Here is a 15,722-nt window from a genome sequence, read left to right as displayed (position 1 = left end):
GCTTCTCTCTCTGCTTGCTGCTTGCCGTCCACCACCGCCCCCCCGCCGCTTGTGTGTGCTCCGTCTCTGCCCTCATTATCTCAAATAAATAAATAAAATTTAAAAATAAAAAAAGGAAGTATCTATAATGAAAAGTCTAGAAGCAAAGGACAAAAGAGAGGAGAGGACCTCACAGGGAAACACACGACAAGAGTAGTGAGTGGAGGCTGGGAGGACGTGTCCCAGGCATGTGGGTGCCAGCAAACTCCACTCCGCGTCCCAGGCATGTGGGTGCCAGCAAACTCCACTCCTCCACTTCGCTGCGACATTCTTACCTTTATTCTCTTCTCCTTTGGCCATCTTGCTAATGGGGAAGATGGTTGTCACGTGCACGCAGTCCAGTATGGCCAGGAGGATTTTGGTTAATCGAAGAAGGTCAGAGAAGTTGTAGAAACCGAAGTATATGAGATTCCTAGCTAAATTTACAACCTGTTATATTAAAACAAAAGAGAGAGAGAGAGAGATGGTATTTCATCAACTGTACCCTTCAGTTTTATGTTGACTAGCTGATAAATGACTAATTCTGACTCTCGTTATGGTAAGAGAAGGCATATACTTTGTTTGCCATTTCTGATCAAATTTCATTTTGTTTCATAGGAGAAAAAAAATAAGAAACAAAAAACTGCAAAGCTACTGACCTATTTCAATAACTAGCTAATCAGCAACTGACCTAATCATGTGTCTGTGCAGCTTCCCGAAGATATTACAGGGCCAGCCACGTTATAGCCAAAGAGAACACAGGTAACAATAGTGCAATTCTCAGAAATAGAACTCCTCACAAGGAAAGGTGGTCTCAAAGAGAAACATTTTAACTCAAAGGTAACAAGGATTTAGGTACCTCAAATGATTAATCTGTGACAGATCCCAAACGCGGTCTGTTTCTTTCCTGCCATTTTTAAAATAATGTACAGAATATACCCAATATTCTATCATTTCACATGATACAGTTCACCCTGGGTGGTACTTCTAAGAGCTTAACTACCATTAAGCCAAGTGACTGGTAACAGTTCTATTTTATTCTGAACAAAACTGAGCTGAATTCCTTTTTATTACAAAACTAGAGTCTCATGATAGAAATCACCACATGCTAAAATATTTTCCATTTACCCGACAGAAGAATGACCAATGAAAAGCAGATAAAAGATCATTTCATCATGAATTACCTCAAAGGTAAGCTTATTTTTCTCCTTATCAGAGAAAGGAAACCTCTGACAAACCACATCTCTTAAATACTCCTCCACAAATTCCATGGTCTGTGCAAACCTCTCCTTAATTTCATCTTTGGAAGTTCCGCTACTATCGTAGCTAAAAGAAAAGGAGAAAGAAAAGGAAATCAAATTCCAAGATCTTTGCACTTCGGCCTTCCCCAGCTGCTCCGGCCGCAGAGCCAAGGAGCCCTCCCCAACACGTCGCATCCCACCCTGTTCTCACTTTATTTTTTCCTCCTTAGCACCTATCACCAAGATATGGAATCATTTATCTTGTTTGTATCTCTTTTCCCTAGTGTAGAGATAGTGTTCTGGTTGGTTCAAGATACCTTACTTAGGGCTGACACAAAGTAGAGACACATATTTGTTGAATTAAAAAAAGGGACAAGATATAAAAAATATAATCATGCCATCTTTTGCATTCTTCCAAAAACAAGTAGTATTTGCCACACACTTTTTAATTTTAAGCTTAATGAAAAAAAAAAAACAAAACAAGACTTCACCTTGCTTCTATGATTTAACTAGACCTAACGTGACCATAAGTGGTTTGTCTACCATGACGCCAAACATTATGAGGTTATTTTTTTTTTAAAGATTTTATTTATTTATTTGAGAGAGAGAGAGTGAAAGATAGAGAGCACGAGAGGGAAGAGGGTCAGAGGGAGAAGCAGACTCCCTGCTGAGCAGGGAGCCCGATGCGGGACTCAATCCCAGGACTCCAGGACCATGACCTGAGCCGAAGGCAGTCGCTTAACCAACTGAGCCACCCAGGCGCCCAACATTATGAGGTTTTAAAACATGAGGTCCTGGCAGGAAGAAGGAGCCAGACTCACTCATCAATGGCGATCTCTGAGGGAATCTCAGACCACAGGCGGGCGTATTTCACGGGAGTGACTTGTTCCTGGGGATCTCGGTCAACGTGCATATGAAGCATGAGACGGCAGAAGGACGCCCTTAGGTCATAGGGCAGGTTCTCGTCAGACATGCAGCGGAGAATGAGATCGACATCCAGCTGGCCTGATATTTCATTGATGGCCAGGTACTGGCGGTCTAGACACATCCTAGCAAAAAGGTTCAACTGGTACCTGGAGAAAGGTAAAGTTATAGGAAGAAATCAGAATTCATTGAGGATGAATGGAAACACAGCAGGTCAGTCCAGATAGACCCAACTTTCATAGGAGTGACATTTGGTCACCTGAACTTACACACTGACATGCTTAAATGGCTTCTGTACCAGGCCAATAAAAGAACAGTTCAAGCTACACCACTAGTCATATGTGTCCACCCTGCTGAGTTGGGAGTAATTACGTGACTACTTGATTCCATTTTGCCCTTGTTTATTTTATGAAATAAGCGGAAAATGTTACATCTAAAATGGTTGTCTATTTCTTCAGCTGTTTTTTTATACAGTATATAAAGACCACATAGGAAATGTTAAAGGTATCTCCCACGTTGAGTCTAATCAGAAATTTTATAATACTCTTAGGATCTTATCTCATATAAGCCTACACTTTGACTTCTACATGAAAAACATGGTGTGCAAAGTAGGGGACCCCTCCAAATGTCTTATGCTTTATTCCTCATCCAACTACATGAGATCTTTGTCACCCTCCATACTGGACCAGGGAAGCACGCTTTCTCATCCACCCTCAGGAGAAGACATCTCAAACATTAAAAGAGTAAACAATTCTCATGTGAAATAAGCCAACCACTAGCTTCCAAAGTCGTAAATACTGGCTTCTGAATCTAAAATCCTATTTGTTATCAATAACCACGAGTTGAAAATATTCTCAATTTCACTAGATGCCAGTGAATGCAGACTAAAATATGATTCTATTTCATGCTTATAAAATTAACAAAGATTAAAAAGCATCAGAATATTCAGAACTAGCAAAGACCAGGAGAAACAAAGTTCTCATTTACAACTGGTGGGAGTGTGTGCCAAAATATCCAATCTAGGATTGCTGAGTAAAGTTTAAAAATATGTATCCTTGCCAATTCAACAATTCCGCTCCTCATATGAAATGGAAACTCTCACTCATAGGCACACTTTTGAATAAGGATGTTCCCTGACATGAAAAGCTAAACTGTGGCATACAATGGAATATCAAAGAGCAATGAGAATGTGGCATCATAAAATGGATTACTGCTCAGCTGTCGAAATTAGACCGATCTACCTCCATTACCAAGAACACATTTCAGAAGCAACACAGAATCAATCAGGCAGCCTTCAGAATGGAACAGTACAGGACCATTTACATACATTTCTAGGAACAGCGAAAATACTCTATTTCTTATGAATGCGCACTAATGTAGTAAAATTCGAACACACCGAGAATGTGGAAGGGTACGCACCACACAAATGGAAGGGAGGACAAGGGAACGCAGGAGGTAAAAGGGCGCCATAACCATGAAGTTTTACTTTTTAAAAAATGCCATGAGCGCTTTGCCATCTTCCCTTCTCTTCTCTTTGCAAAGTTTTTATTGGCTCTCCCCCCTCCCCTTTTCCTCTTCATTGCCTTCCCTGAGGTGGCAGGGCCAGCAGGTTTTAAAACTGGGACTGGGGAGACCTTGGGGCTGAAGGAGGCAACCGGCACAGGTGGACAGTGAGCAAACAGGTACACACCAGGGCAAAGGCCAGCCAGGTTTCTCTGTTGCAGGATGGAGTTATGCACATGGAAAGGTGAAGGCTGCAATAACCCCATGGGTTTTGGAATGGAAGTACTGACATGGACTCACGGTTTCATTATATATTTGTACAGACAGATATAGAAATAGAAACATGGGTGCATGTATATAAATATGCATATATGTGTGAATACACACACTCATTTCCTAGCTCTGTCTGCAAAAGTTCTAGGAGGTTGGCACTGTTGTCCCTATTTTGCAGATTAAAGGACTGGGGCATGCAGAGGTATGTAATCTGACCAAAGTCAAAAACCTCATATGTAGAAGGTCAGGATTTGAACCCAAGCAGTCTGACCATACAGTCTGACTCCTAACTACTATAACATGCATATACTTCCTGTGCTGCTAAGGGGAAACGGTAACTAGGGGCTGATGCAAGCACCCACTCTTCTGTTGACCTGGCCACATCTGGAAATCAATTTTAGATACTTACTGAGCCCCGTAAGTATCAATGAAACCTTACACTCCCAACTCCTAAAATATACAGCATTTGCTAGACAGGTGACAACTCGTGGTTCCTTGGAGCCATCGGACAAACAAGCAATAAATTCTCCCTCAATTCTTTTCAGGGCACCCCAAACCAAGCCTGGTGGGACTCCCTGTCACCTGTAGTAGCTGAGAACGTCTCGGTCTTCCTTTTGTCCTTCTTTAGCATCCTGCGCCAGTTCCCTGACACTCTTGCTGCGAATCTCCTTGCTGCTGTCCCTCCAAAAGAGCCACACCTCCTCTTCATCTTCTCCTGCCTCCAGAGCATTCTCTCCAGTAGAAACACCCTCAAATTCAAAACGAGAAAGAACCAACCTGGACAGTAAGAGGAAGAGGGAAAACTCATTATGTTGAAACACTTGCTAGTGCTGGAATCTAGCTTCACTTTCAGTCTGAAGATAAAATGAAAACCATTCCTTCCCTCAATGGCAGGATCACAAAGAGCCAAACATTAACTTCTTCATATACTTTATCCCAGTGGTTCTCAAGCAGGGTGATTTTGTCTGCCCTGCCCCGCCCCCTCTCAAGGAGACATCCGGCAATGTCGGCAGACATTTTCACATTTGTTTGTCCCAACGGAGTGGGAGGGGTACTATGGGCACCTACTGGGTACAGGCCCAGGATGCTGCTAAATGCACAGGACAGTCCCCCATGACAAACAATTATTCAGGCCCAAATGTCAAAATGCTCAAGTTGCATTAGTCCAAGCCCCAAATTAAGTTATGCATGAGAAACAAACAAAAAAAATCACTAGCTCAGGGCCTAATTGAGTTTGGGGTTTTGTTTTGATTTGTTTTTTCAACATTGGCCCTATTACTGCCACTGTACTTAGCAGGAAAATGGTTCCTTTGCTAAAAATGAATCACTACTATTACCAAAGTTTCTATGCACCACTAAACACTTTTTGAACAGTGATAACTTAAAAAGCTCTGCCCTACAGTGTCTTAATATCACCGTTGAATTAGCACCTTCAAATTTTAAAACTGATAATCATACTTAAAGAACTTTAAGCTCTTAAAATGAAACTAAGTGTGTGCAAATGCTTTCTGGTGAATACATATCAGTTTTCAACCAGTGTGCAAAGTAAGTGCAGAGCAAACTTCATTTCCCTATCCAAGACCTTTGCCTCAGGCAGATCCCATGCCAGCCCAACCGACTTCAGACCAAGTCTGAAGAATCAAAGGGTTAAGTTCTATTAGTCAGGAGTGCAGGCATCCACTGAGCCACACATTCTCTACCTAAATCCCTTTCTCACCTGTATCTTAAATCCCAAGACCCCCACTCACTTGGTCTCAATCAGGATGTCAGCATTGGTTGGATTCAGCACAGCTTTACATATCAGTTCCTGGGTCACTGGGATTGATTTGTTCATGGACACACAGAGGTCGGAGAGATAATCTAAGAATCTGTCGAGAGAGAGAAGGAGAAGGCAAATAAGACATTTTCTGTAACCAGAGCAGAGGTTTGGCTCTTGGAGCCCAACTCTTTGCAAGTGGACAGATCCAACAGAGCATGGACCAAAGAAATCAGAGACAGTTTAGGTTTTGGTGCCAGTCTCTACGGCACCACCAGAAACCCAGTCTCTGTAAGAGAGGAAAGAAAGAAAGAAGCAAACGAGGAAAGATGACAGTGGCTGGGGCAGACGAGGAAGTGATGAGGCAAAAATGCACAAAACAGGGGCGCCTGGGGGGCTCAGTCATTAAGCATCTGCCTTCGGCTCAGGTCATGATCCCGGGGTCCTGGGATCGAGCCCCGCATCGGGCTCCCTGCTCCGCAGGAAGCCTGCTTCTCCCTCTCCCGCTCCCCCTGCTTGTGTTCCCTCTCTCGCTGTGAAATAAATAAATAAAATCTTTAAAAAAAATGCACAAAACAAGATGAGGAAGAAGCTCACGTAAGGGAGCCGTGGGGAAGACGGGGGGAAGCAGAGAGGCGAGGAAAGGCTCTGAGGCCTGAGTGTCCCGGTTGGAATCCCTGCTCTGATTCTCCTTAATGACGTTCCCATATGCGGCGTGACCTGGGGGGGTTTCTGGACCTCGTTGCGCTTCACTCTTCTCATCTACAGCAGAGGGTAATGTATAACCTCAGAGAACTGTCCTGAGGATTAAATGAGATAATTCATGGCGAGTGCTGACTTAGTTCACTCCCAGGTAAGTGAGAATGCTCCACAAACTTTACTTACCTCCGTGGGTGGGAGGAGTCATTTTACAACAACACTATCAGCTCTCTAGTGTGATCATTCACGATAACTGTATTATAAACTCTTTCCCACTTCTAAAATGTTGTGGATCCCTTTCTTTTTTAAAAATTTTATTTATTTATTTATATGAGAGAGAGAGAGAGAGAGTACAAGCAGGGGGAGGGGCAGAAGGAGAGGGAGAAGCAGACTCCCCGCTGAGCAGGGAGCCTGACATGGGGCTCTATCCCAGGACCCTGGGATCATGACCCAAGCCGAAGGCAGATGCTTAACCCACCGAGCCACTCAGGTGCCCTGATCTTGTGGATCTTAATCAGGAGAAGAGGGGAGAGAGTAAGAAGACAGGGAGACACCTATAAATGAGAAGAGACAGAATTCTAATGTAAAAACACTCAAGTAACAACTAAGTTTACAAAAGACTCTTACTGATGATATTTGGGGGAGATGTTCTGATAATCAGGGGGTGCTAAACAGTGACTGAGTGGCCAAAACTGTCATTTACTGTGCATCTACTAAGTACCAGGCACTTCCCATGCATTTATTCTCATTCAGGTTTCATAACCACCCATTTAGCATAGAAGGAAATTAAAGCTCAAGGGGAAAGTGAAGGTCACCTAGCTGGTAAATATTAGAGCTAGGATTCCACTATGGGTCTATTCCAATATCATGTTCTTTCCACTACTCATCAAAGAGCCTCTCAAGGCCGGCCTAAAAGAAATCTGTCACTGGCAGCCCTCAAAAAGTAAACCTAACCAAAAGCACCATGACTAGCTGAGTGCCTGCATCTTCAGTGCCCAGAGAGCTTCCGCCGATCAGGTCCACTTCTGCCTCACCTGGGCTCCCTGTTCTTTCGCACCAGACTGACAAACGTGTCGATCTCAGCAGCGGTGATGTGTTTTTCCAGGAGTTTTCGGTTATTGTGAAGCAGGGCGGTGATCGTGTCTTCGGCCAACACATCATAGCCAATCTGCTTCTGCATGAAGCCAAACTGCTTGGCTATGTACTCCTTTTAAGGAAGAAAAGAGAGGTCATCAGAAACAACAAAAGATATTAAGGTTAACCCAAAACTAAGGGCAGTAGCAATAGTCCCTGATGAAAACTATTGTTCATAAGGGAAATCCTAGTGGAGCATCTTTCCACAACTCTCTAACCTAGGACAGCAGCTGCAAACTCCCCCACATCCTTCATTTCACTAAACCTGCCACACAAATGTAATTAAGCAAATTATCCTGTATGTACAGATGGGCATTTTATTAAGTGCAAGGATAAATATTAATGTGGTGACTTATTTTTCTAAAAGGTCAAAAGCGGTATTTCAGCTCTGATTTTATTACTAATTCAAGAGATTTAACTGTGTGTTACTGCTCTGTACTGCTGAATAAACACACTTAAGCCTACCTAGATATTTAGAACAATATTACCCCATTCTGTTTTCTTTATCTGGGGTGAAAATACATTTTTATAGCCAATGCGTAGCAGAAGCAAGTTAGGAATACCTAAGCCAGGCAATCAGATTCACAGAACATATGAAAACATCTCTGGCTTCTCTCTTTGGGGATCAGACATGACATTCCATAAAAATATATGAGAACTCAGGGAAGCCTCTTGCAGGTATTTGTTTGTTTCTATTCAAAGATATATCCCTTCCCAAGACAGACTATTTGTGTACTGAAAGTTCTAAAAGCCCTTTAAATTTGGCTTAATTTTTTTTTAATTAACTCCAAAATCCTAAAAACTACTCAGGGTGTCCACAGTGGATGCCACTTTTCAGCCCATGCTCAATAAGGGTGCATGTTTGGGAATTCACCAGCCTTCAGGGACATACTACTGTCAAGTGGCATAGAATCTATAGATAAAAAGCAAAGACAGTCAATGTAGCAGCAGCGAGAGGGACTGGGTGTTTTCATGTACAAGCAAAATGTTCTGGCACACACCAGAGGTTCTGAGTCATCCTCATCTGAAGATGGCAGAGAGGAAGAGAATAAAATCTCTTTGGCACTATTGGAGTATGGTGTTAATGCACTGCAGGTGGATTTAAAGCCACCAGAGCACCCAAAGACCACCTGTCCACACTAATGAACACAGCATCATAGGTATAAGACACTCTCAATTTCAACAGTAGTAAAAGTCAAGTCAAAAGCTTAGCAATACATGCTAACAAGGTTCTATCTGATACTCTAGAACATTGCCTCAGCTTAACACCACCTTCATGACAAAACTTTAAGTACAAGGGGAAGTTTAAATTTAAAGGCCAGATGTCGTAGCAGTCAAAAGTTTACAAACAAAAGCCTTTCGTAACACAATACAGAGACTGGGAGTCAAGGTTATCAAAAGCGTCATCTGTGCACCTACAGTACTTCCTGTCACAAAGTGCAGGGCTCCTCAAGCTCAGTACTACTGACTTTCGGGGCTGGATAACTGTTTGTTGTCCGGGGATGTCGTGTGCATTCGTGGACATTCCTTCTACCCACTAGATGCCAGCAGCACCTCCAAGTGGTGACACTCATAAGGGTCTCCTAACATTGCCAAGTATTTCCTGAGGGACAAAATTAGTTCCAGCTGAGAACTACTAAATGTGACAACACAGTTCACAGGTTTCCTTAAAAATCTCAAGTTGATGGGAAACCCCAGAGAGGTTAGAACCTTTATTTTATGGGGAGAGGGCAATATAGACAGTGCCATGACATACACAAGGACGTCGAATGTCATAAAACATTAGCCAAAACCAAAATAAAGAGAAAGTTACCAGCAGACATGGAGGATATGGGAGCAGGAAGAAAAGATTCTGCTCTACCTTTAATATAAACACATGCAACCACTTCCCTAAACCTTAAGGTACGGTGCCATAAAAAAACACTAGAAATGTCAAAAAAAAAAAAATCTCACTGAAAGGTGGCTGCAGAAGGGGACTTCTCAGGTATTTTTCTTAGGGACTCTGTCTTTTTCTCAGGCTTGCAAAAATGTATTTCCTTTCTAAGTGCAAACTTAATAAACTATTCTCTAGCAATTAAGTAACGACCAATATGACTTAAAACTCATGAGGCAAGTATATGAGCTTAGATCAATCCCGAATCCCAACCTGGTTTTTCCTGTAGTCTTGCTGGGAGTGTCTCAGGACCCTGTAGCAGAGCCGGCAGATATGTCTGAAAGGAGCATGCCGCTGGTCCCCAAGCTCCTCCAGCCGCAGCATGGGGCCATCGCCACAGTCCGTGAATGGAGCTTGTAACAACTTGAATATCTGATTGTGAGAAAGAAGAACAGACACTGCCATCATTTAGAGTGTTAAGGGCTAGCCCTGTGTCCCAAACTAATATAACCTCACAGGTGGCAGGCCTGCACCGGCAACTCTCTCTAGATCAACATCAATAACCTGAATATTATATGCAGTCCATCAACTGGGACTAGCTACTCACTGAATTCAGGCCACCTGGACTTAACTGGTTCTCAAACACTTGCAAGTATGGTGTGAAGGGCAACAGTGAAGAGTACAGACTCTGGAATCAGCGGATTCTAGGCTGAAATCACACTCCTGCATTATTCCCTAGCGGTATAAAGCACAGTCGAGGTAACTTCTGGTTTTCTCCTCAGTAAAATGGAAAGAATACCACCCAGCTCCCCAGGGGGTCCTAAGGACAAAAGGGGATAATAACTATCAGTTGCGTAAATATAGTGCTCAATGAAGGCTTCTGCCATGGAATCCGACCATTCTGGCCCCTCAAGGAATTACTGTGGTGGAAAATGAGCATTGGCATGGAGCCTGAGGTCTAATCTGGGAGTCATCCCATGAAACAGCTGGACACGATTTATTCTTGGATGGGAAATCCTTGCTGAAACATGATGGAGTGTTAATAAATTTTGTCTATCATCAACTGACAGAAGAAAAGATTCTCAAATCCCAAGTTCCTATGGAGAACTGTAGGACTAATAACTAATATGTTTTTCTTTGGGGTTTAGTGGCCAGGAATTTCTAAGCCAAGCATATAGCCAATGTATAGCTTTCCAGAACTATATGGTATGCATTTCTGTGCACTTCATCTACCCTTGTCACCTACCCCCCTATAATTTGTCTGTACACCAATTTATTTAAATTTATGCCATATAATACCATCTATATATGTTCTATAAGCCATTTACTCATTCTTTATGGTAAGATTTTGTGGTGGTTTATAGAGTTCCCTCTCTATCAAATACTCCAAATCTCCCAGACATATGAAATAACCTTAAGGACACACAGCACTTGCTATAATTTTTGATGAAAATAAAGTTTTCAGGTGAACTCTTCTCGGAGTTCCTAACAGGTGAATGCTCACACGTTGACATTCAACAAGTGTGTTTTCAACTGAACTGAGCTAAGAAGCCATGAAAAGACACAGAGGAATCTTAGATGTATATTACTAAGTGAAAGAAGACAGTCTGGAAAGGCTACATATTGTATGATTCTTACTATAGGACATTCTGGAAAAGGCTAAATGATGGAGACAATAAAAGGACAGTGGTTGCCAGGGGGTGAGAGGAAGGAGGGATGAATAGGCAGAGTATGGAGGATTTTTAGGACAGTGAAAATACTCTGCATGATATTATAATGATGGATATGTCATTATACATTTGCCTAACCCCAAAGAGTGAGTGTATAACACCAAGAGCGAATCCTAATGTAAACTACAGATTTGGGGGGATTTTGATGTGTCAATGCAGGTTCAGCAACTATAAGAGATGGACCACTGCAGTGGCGCATGTTAATGATAGGTAAGGTTGTGCACGTGTCTGGGCAGGAGGTATATGTAAACTCTGTGCTTTCCACTCGCTATTGTTAGGAACTCAAAACTGCTCTATAAAATCAAGTCTGTTTTCTCCAAAAGTCAGTTGATCAAGCGTTCCAGGTGGGAAACATCCATGTCCCTGTGTAAGAGCAGGGATCCCACTGATGTCTTACAAAGATTCCAGTACGTCGCATCTCACAAACCTGCTTGAGGATGTTCTGTTCTCTCATCAGCTTCTGCCGTTCTCTGTTGGGCTTGGAGAAGACCACTTCAAGTACATCTTGACCAGAGTTAGTGCCACCAGTGACAAAGTAAACCAAGTCTTCCAGCAGCTTGGTTACAGACCTTAGGGGGAAAGAAGCTATTAGAGATGGGAAATGTTCAACGTCCGATAGGCTGGAAGATTCACCCTGGACGACTCAGGCCTAATGAGCCAGTTAAACACAAGCAGATCCATTCTTCCCAATTTCCTTGAAAGGGACAACCAATCACCAAAAAGCGTAAAATACACACAACGCATTATTGTCCACAAAAGGATAACCACCTTCACAAGATAGGAGCCATCAAATTTTATCCCAGAGTAACACTGGCTCCTAACATTTAGTGAGGTAGTTCCAGAAGCCAAATTGGAGACAAAGAAAAAGACCAATCTTTTCGACTTTAGAGACTTTCAAAGAAGTGAATGTGGTTTTTGAAAACCACAAGTTGAAGCCACGTATAAATGCTAAGGCCTGCTCCTCTCATACAAGGATGTTCAGAGTTGGCATTTTCTCTTTCTGCAAGCAAGAGATTTAAAAAATCCACAGTGGCTGAGGATGAGTGTGTCTGGTTCTTGTGGGAAGCCCTCACCTTCTTTCATTCTGGGTGATGGTGCCCTTCTCCAGCTTCCCAGCTATGGAGCCCAGCACCTTGCTGGCATCATTGGCAAAATCCAGGTCCCGAACCTCAGCAGGGGAAACTGGAACTATGGCAAATGCTTCCTTATCCTCTTTCACAGGGGAGGTGCCGATCTGAAAAGCAGAATGGTCTTTATGGAACTGTCTCTTGGACTGAGAGAGCAACACATTAATCAAACACTATATTTACGGGACACTGGGCTATCCCGAGAGCTGGAGCTATCTTGCAGTTCAAATTAACTAGACATAGAAAAACATCTGGGAGGAAGCACCCCAAATCATTAACAGTTGTTACCTCTGGAGAGTCTTATGATGGGGACGCGTGAGGCAGAAAATGGGCTCTGGTATCATTTTATACCTTCATTTGTTAAAGGAAGCATGTTAAGACTTGTAATTTAAAAACATGCTTATAAATACATAAGGAAAAAGCAAATGAGCAAAGTGGTAATTATTGACTCAGAGGATAAGGGTAGACAATGTACCATTCCTTCAGTTTTTCTATATACCTGAAAATGTTCATAAAAATAGAAGAAAAAAATTCCAGTGACCTCCCCCCTCACTAAAAAAAAAAATGTGACAACATCATTTCACTTTTTAAAAACAAAATCCCTATGTTTGTGAATTTATGCTCTATGACCCTAGAGAAGGTAATGAAGGAGAGGGGGGGTTCAGGGAGAGAAATTAAAGGGGCTGAGAGAACTTTCAAAAAAAAAAAGTATATTAAAATACACAGAGAGAAAAGAAATAATAAAGATTGGGGAAAACCGACTAGGTATCTGATGTGCCTCAAGGCATAAGCAAACATTCTCCCAGCCAAAAATCATCCTTCAGATAGACATGAAATCCAGACAATTGCTCAACTTTTAGGGCAAAAGCCATGGAATAAAGAAGTTCTGGTTATTTCAAAAAGCCTGGGCTTGCTTTAGCCAGGTCCCTTGGAGAGAATTCTTTCACTACATTCAAGTCTGTCCATGACCACACACTGGCCAAGCCAACAAAATGCAGTCCCTACGCCCCCATCTGTTCTCAAAGAAGCCCTTTCATTAGGGAACACAAGACCAAAGGAGGCAGCCAAGTTCCAGAACTTACTTTCAGCATCACAGGTTTTTCTTCTTCCTTGTCGATGGGGATATTTGTGCTGTGAACCCAGGTATTAGTGCACAGGTGTCTGAGCCGGACATAGGAGTTTCTAAAAGGGGAAAACAAAGGATTTGGGAGACAGGAATTTTTAGGTTTTCTATAGCCACTGGCCTAGAATACAGTCTATCCAAAAAAAAAAAAAAAAGGATACCAAAATGGTGTTTTGCTATATACACAATACACACAATATACACTGAGAAGCAAATGGCTGCACACTGAGATATGTTCTAGTATATTTACAATAAGAAATCATTCATCAGGATTCTAACGTTGGGATATGCTGTATTTCTAAATATAAGATCACTCCTATGAATGAGTATCTCAGAACAAACTGAGGAGGCAAAGCAACAAGTATTTCCTGAGTTATATTAATGCATACCATGAGAGGTGATAAAGCAACATGTGAAATTTTCATATGGATTAAAAAAGCAAAAAATAAAATTACTAGGATAAATATGAGTTAATATTTAATAATCTTGTGGTAGGAAGGTCCATAAATTTTAAAAGTCAAAGACGTATACATCTTTTACTACAGTTTAAATTTTATATCTTCTGTAAAGCAAAACAAAAACAAAGAAAAAAATCAGGAACAAAGCTGAAAGGACAACCTGGGAAAATGAAAGAATACCACATAGCATAAAAACGTTATTAATCTGCATTTATAAAGAGATCTTTAAAATCAGTAAGAAAAGAACATGAATACTGGAAATGAAAATGAGACTAGGACATAAGCCAGTAATTTAATAAAGCAATATAAATGGCCAATAAACTTGGAAGTGTACATTCAATCTCCTTAGTATAATTTATATAAATTAAAACTATGTATCATTTTACTCTACCATTTTCCAAAGATCTTAGAGACTGACAAAACCCAGTATTTACAAGAGCTTAGGGAAATCACCTCTCCTCACACTCCTGGTAAGAGTGTAAACAGGTGAAACTCTGCAAGGGAGTCTGGCACTTTACAAAACAAGTAAAATGTATCTACCTTTTCACCTAGCAATCCCATTTTTAGATTTTTCACTTAAAATGGCAGCCCAAGTACAAACTGGGGCATAGAGACATTCAACAAAGCATTATCTACAAGAGCTGTGAACAATCCAATGTCTCAATAATGGACTAGTTAATTGTAGTACATACACTAGAATACTAAACATTTAAAGTGATTATAATCCCTATATACTTGGAAATATGTACAGAACAAACTCAGTGAAAAAATTTTAAAAACAGCTTATAATTCTATTTATGATAAACCATATACATGTTATCTGTGTGCCCAGAGACCTGTCTAAAACTACATAAACCATAATGTTAACAGTGGTTATCTCTCAATAGTTAAATTTTATGTAATTTTTATTTGCTTTTTTGCTCTCTGTGATGTTAACAATTTTTGTTTTTTTTTTACAGTGAACATGGATAATTTTACAATGTTTTTAATTTGCTTTAAGGAAGTAGTAGAAATAATGGCATAATTCTTGCATCAAGAATCTACCACATTAGTGAGACAAGATCAATGAACACCAAGCAATACTAAGTAATGGGAAATGCACATTAAAAAGCATTAAGTTGGCGGACAGTCAAGGTGAGTACTGAAGGACCTTTAGAGGAGGAGATGAAGGAAGCTTCAGAAAGTCATGGAAGTTTTTTGTTACAGAAAACCGGACTTGGAACTTTGAACGTTGTTGGACCTGGGGCAGACAAGGGGTCCTTGCGTTAGGGACATCATTTGTGTTAAATGGAATTTAGAGCAATGGTAGAGACATGGAAAAGGGGTGAGGGTGGGGAAAGCCTCAAACCAGACACCTATCTTTCAGTACATCCTCTCTGCCTTCCGCTTTCCCTCATTCTAACTGCCCTCAACGCTGTAAGTAAGGGCAAACGCAGTGATATTTACGTAAAATAGAATGCATACAGGTCAAACAACATGACCAAGAAATCTGACAGAGATTTGTAATTCTTTTTCTTCTGAGTGTGACTTGGACTCATTTTCTTAATTTCAAAGTATAACCAAAGCTTGGAGCTTAGCTTTTAATTGGATGATTACATTCTATAAAGTTCTAGGTCAAATTATATTTAAGACACAAAAGTCATTCTATCAATTCATCCCAAGTCCCATTCCCAATCCTTAACTTAAAAGCCATGAGATCAGGACAATTACAAAACAGCCACAAAATTGGATGCTCTCCCAATGTTCATTTAATTCCTCTATTTTACATATATTGCAATCTTATTCTCTTGTTTAGTATATCCAGGATTTGCCATTATCCTTTTCATTTTGGCTTGGAAAGATTCTTTTAACCAGTAACTATCA

General features: G+C 41.1%; 1 protein-coding gene across 8 annotated transcripts in view; it reads right to left on the bottom strand.

Moving 5' to 3' along the window:
- The window catches only part of ITPR1 (inositol 1,4,5-trisphosphate receptor type 1), a 320,344-nt gene that overhangs the window by 160,353 nt on the left and 144,269 nt on the right, over positions 1–15,722 (bottom strand). For all 8 annotated transcript variants that reach the window (XM_027586400.2, XM_027586401.2, XM_027586403.2 and 5 more), the window contains 10 exons: positions 13,361–13,460; positions 12,225–12,385; positions 11,579–11,720; positions 9,695–9,853; positions 7,449–7,621; positions 5,708–5,827; positions 4,542–4,736; positions 2,081–2,332; positions 1,203–1,344; positions 315–468 (listed from right to left, as the gene is read on the bottom strand). In XM_027586400.2, coding sequence (XP_027442201.1) covers positions 315–468; positions 1,203–1,344; positions 2,081–2,332; positions 4,542–4,736; positions 5,708–5,827; positions 7,449–7,621; positions 9,695–9,853; positions 11,579–11,720; positions 12,225–12,385; positions 13,361–13,460 — 1,598 coding nt within the window. The remainder of the gene's footprint in view (positions 1–314; positions 469–1,202; positions 1,345–2,080; positions 2,333–4,541; positions 4,737–5,707; positions 5,828–7,448; positions 7,622–9,694; positions 9,854–11,578; positions 11,721–12,224; positions 12,386–13,360; positions 13,461–15,722) is intronic.

This window comes from Zalophus californianus, chromosome 1 (assembly GCF_009762305.2).
Source record: "Zalophus californianus isolate mZalCal1 chromosome 1, mZalCal1.pri.v2, whole genome shotgun sequence".
In the NCBI taxonomy this organism is placed as follows: domain Eukaryota; kingdom Metazoa; phylum Chordata; class Mammalia; order Carnivora; family Otariidae; genus Zalophus; species Zalophus californianus.
The sequence above is the reverse complement of the archived record's forward strand: the minus strand, read 5'-3'. Positions and strand labels throughout refer to the sequence as shown.